Below are 3,460 nucleotides of genomic sequence, written 5' to 3' on the forward strand. Positions count from 1 at the left end.
GCCAGTGTGTGGGCACTGTGGCAGCATCAGGAGCAGGGGTTCAGAATCTGCCTGGTTTCAATATTCCAAGTCCTCTGGAAGCGCATGGGACAAGCCCCAAGACAAGGAGCCCGGGTCCTGGCCCTCTTGGCCTTGAACTCTGTGTGTCCAAACAAAACAGGGGCAGAGGTGGGACCAAGCGGAGTCACTCTGCACCTGCCCTGAGTTCATGGGAATGCAAAGGGAGGATGGACCTTGGCTGAGTGCTTGGAGAGAGAGAAGGTTGTTTCTCCAAGTGGAAATGCTCTTTAACCAGCCTGCATGACCAGCCTGTGTTTTCCTCTGGTGGCTGAACACAGCCAGCACATGAGAGGAGGGGAATGTGTGGGATCAGGGCACTGCTTTGGGGCAATGCTGGGAAGCCCAGTGGACTAAAAGACAAACACCGTGTGCTGCTCACAAGAGAAGAGGAATAAAAGGGGACACGGAAAAGTGTTGGCAGACAAGTCCTGAAATGGAACTCTGTGTGTGCAGCCTCATTTTCTCCTTCAGCATCCACAGAAGGGGGGGGTAAAAAGAGGGAGCTGGGACCCCAAAACTGTTCAAGGGGAAACGAGGGATTGAGAGGACAATGGGAAAGTGGGAGGAACAGGGAGAAGGGTGGAAAATGGGGGGTGGTCTGGAAGGTCCAACGGTCCCATGGGGGTCTTTGGGCACAGGGGGGCTGGGAAAGGGGGGTGGCCCCCTGAGCTCCCAACTTCCTGTGGGGTGCTGGGGGCTGCTGGATCCAACCTCAGCCTTGGATTATGCCAACACTTCAGTTTAGAGAAATTAGACAGGTGTGACTGAACCACTTTTGTCCCTCAGGTTTTAATGGTGGCAAATCAGATCTATTGATAGAAATGAATTTATTTAGGGTTACAAATGATCAGACAAAAGATCTTGATCAGAATTATTTACTGCACCACATAAACAATAAAACTACCAGGAGTATAGGATAAGATAGCACAGTGCTCTACACTAAAGCAATTGTTGAAGCAATTCTACTCCAGCTGGCACAAAAGCAATAATTCCTAAATAGAGATGGATGGAACTCCTTCAGATCAACGCTCTGCTTTCAACCTCTAGGACTGACCTTGGGGGGTCCCCAGCCAAGGCAGGAATCTCCAAACACCCCCAAGAAGGGTTCTGTTGGAAGAAGTTGGCCCTGGGAAAGAGGACTGGCCCTTTGTGGTCGAAAGGGATGGACTGACAGTCACTGGACTCCAGGGGTTGCCTCCCCATCAGGGGGTTCATTTGGGGTGGAAGCAGCAGCCAAAGCTTTTCCCACAGTCGGGGCACTGGTAGGGCTTCTCTTACTGGTGGGTCTGTTGGTGTTTGGTCAAGTTAGAGCTCTGGGTGAAGCTTTTCCCACACTCCCCACACTTGTAGGGCTTTTCCCCAGTGTGGATGCGCCGGTGGGTGACGAGGGTGAAGTTCCGGCTGAAGCCCTTCCCGCAGTCGGTGCAGCGGAAGGGCCTCTCATCCGTGTGTGTCTGCTCATGCCTGAGGAGAGTTGAGCTGCGCTGAAACCTCTTCCCACATTGCAAGCACTTGTAGGGCCGTTCCCCAGTGTGGATGTGCTGGTGGGAGCGGAGGGTGGAGCTGTCACTGAAGCTCTTCCCACATTCCCCACACGTGTAGGGCCGTTCCCCAGTGTGGATGGCCTGGTGTCGGATCAGGTTAGAGCTTTGGTTGAAGCTCTTCCCACATTCCCCACACGTGTAGGGCTGTTCCCCGGTGTGAATGTGCTGGTGGGTGACGAGGTTGGAGATGTTACTGAAGCTCTTCCCACATTCCCCACATGTGTAGGGACGTTCTCCAGTGTGGATGTGCTGGTGTCGGATCAGGTGGGCGCTCTTCCTGAAGCTCTTCCCACATTCCAAACACTTGAAGAGCTTGTCACTGCTGGGAGGCTGCTCAGGGACCACCAGGTTAGAGCTCCCCCTCAAGCTCCGGTCGCCTTCCCGGCACAGGCTGGCTCTTTCCTCCTCAGAGCACCCTGGGCTGGCTTTGGAGCCCCTCCTGCGGGGGGATCTCCGGCCCTTTTCCTCCCCGCTGCCTTCCTGCGCCGGGGAGCCCTTCAAAACGGCCTCTCCCACCAGGCTCTCACGGGGGGATTTGTCCTCCGGGCTCTCCGTCCTCAGCTCGGGGCCTGGGGCAGGAAGCAAGAAGGACAGGCAGGGGATTTGCCTCCGGCCCACAGGGAAGGCCAAGGACATCCCCCCAACTCCGGCCCCGGCAGGACGGCGGCGCCAGCGGGGTTGTCCTGCAGCCGGGGCCATGCTTGGCTGACAGAGCCAGCACAACACCCGCCCAAAGGGACACTGACTTCCTCCTCACCTGCCTGGGGGGCCCAAGGCATCTTCCTCTTCCTCGCAGCCTCCTCCTCCATCCGCCCAAGCTTTGGGAAGGACAAATCCTGATGGGGTGAAAACAAGGGCTGAGTGTGTTGGCTTGGGGGTTCCTCCTGCCCAAGTCAATCTCTAGAACTCAACTGGGCATCCTGTGTCCATAAAAACCTCCAAAACACCAAGACTCAGCCCAGAAAAACCAAACCACTCAGATTCACGCAAAAAACCCCTTAGAAATAGTGAGATTAAGGCCCCCCAAACTGCAAAAATTTGAGATTCAGCTAAAAAATTACTCTAAAATATCAAGATTCGGCCAGAAAAACTCTCACAGGAGTTCCCCCTCTCTGGTCTCTCCCCTCTCTGGTTCAGAGAGTCTCCCCTGTCTGAGATGCTGGGGGTCCCACTTAGGGAGTGTTCGGGGTCCCAATGGTCCCTTCTCCTCTGACTCTCGCCTTCGGGGTGCCGTGTTCCCAGACATTCCTCCTCTCCAGGTTCTCCACCTTGTTATCCTGGGGATCCCAGGGGTCCCCACTGTCCAGGTTTTCCCTTCTCTGCTTCCCCCGTTTCAGGCTTCTGGGTCGGTTCTCTCGCCCCTTTCCAATTGTGGTTGCTCTGCTCACCTGACAGCGCCAGGAAGGGCAAGGACAGGGGCAGAGCAGCAACAGCAACAGTAACAGCAGGAAAACAAGTGCCTCCCCCCTCATCCCGCGGGTGCCTAGGAAGGGGGAACTCCTCCCAGCTAACCTGGGAGAAGTGCGGGTGGTCGGGACATACTTGGGCTGCGAGCACAGGTTTCCCTGCAAAGTCTGCAGTGAGTCAAGCTCTGCAGAGGAGATTGTGCCCCATGGATGGGACTGCAAAGGGGCCCTAAGGTCCCCAGCAGGAAACCGCAACCAGCAATATACAGAAAAGGCACCCCAGAAGAGTTCCCTGGGAGTGTCCTGTAGGGAGGGGACAGTGTCACCCCACCAGGCCGGGGCTGGCAAGTGGGAGGCTGCTCCAGGGCTCTGCAAGAGGCCTCGTGCTCTGCTTGGCCCCAGCACTGCCTGGTACCAACACCCCCGGCTGCCCCCGGCCCTGGGCAGCTC

At 56.4% G+C, this 3,460-nt stretch overlaps 1 protein-coding gene and 1 pseudogene across 1 annotated transcript in view; one reads left to right on the forward strand and one right to left on the reverse strand.

Annotated features, from left to right (window-relative positions):
• LOC108638853 overlaps window positions 1-3,460 on the forward strand; it is a 200,105-nt pseudogene that overhangs the window by 185,571 nt on the left and 11,074 nt on the right.
• Window positions 920-3,460, reverse strand: part of LOC115307144 (gastrula zinc finger protein XlCGF7.1-like) — a 5,560-nt gene continuing 3,019 nt past the window's right edge. The window contains exons 2-3 of the mRNA XM_029957981.1: window positions 2,993-3,116; window positions 920-2,173 (exon numbers count right to left, since the gene is read on the reverse strand). Of these exons, the coding sequence (XP_029813841.1) occupies window positions 1,335-2,173; window positions 2,993-3,116 (963 nt within the window). The 3' untranslated portion in view covers window positions 920-1,334. The remainder of the gene's footprint in view (window positions 2,174-2,992; window positions 3,117-3,460) is intronic.

The sequence above is a fragment of the Manacus vitellinus genome, unplaced genomic scaffold (genome assembly GCF_001715985.3).
Source record: "Manacus vitellinus isolate BGI_N305 unplaced genomic scaffold, ASM171598v3 scaffold_132_pilon, whole genome shotgun sequence".
In the NCBI taxonomy this organism is placed as follows: domain Eukaryota; kingdom Metazoa; phylum Chordata; class Aves; order Passeriformes; family Pipridae; genus Manacus; species Manacus vitellinus.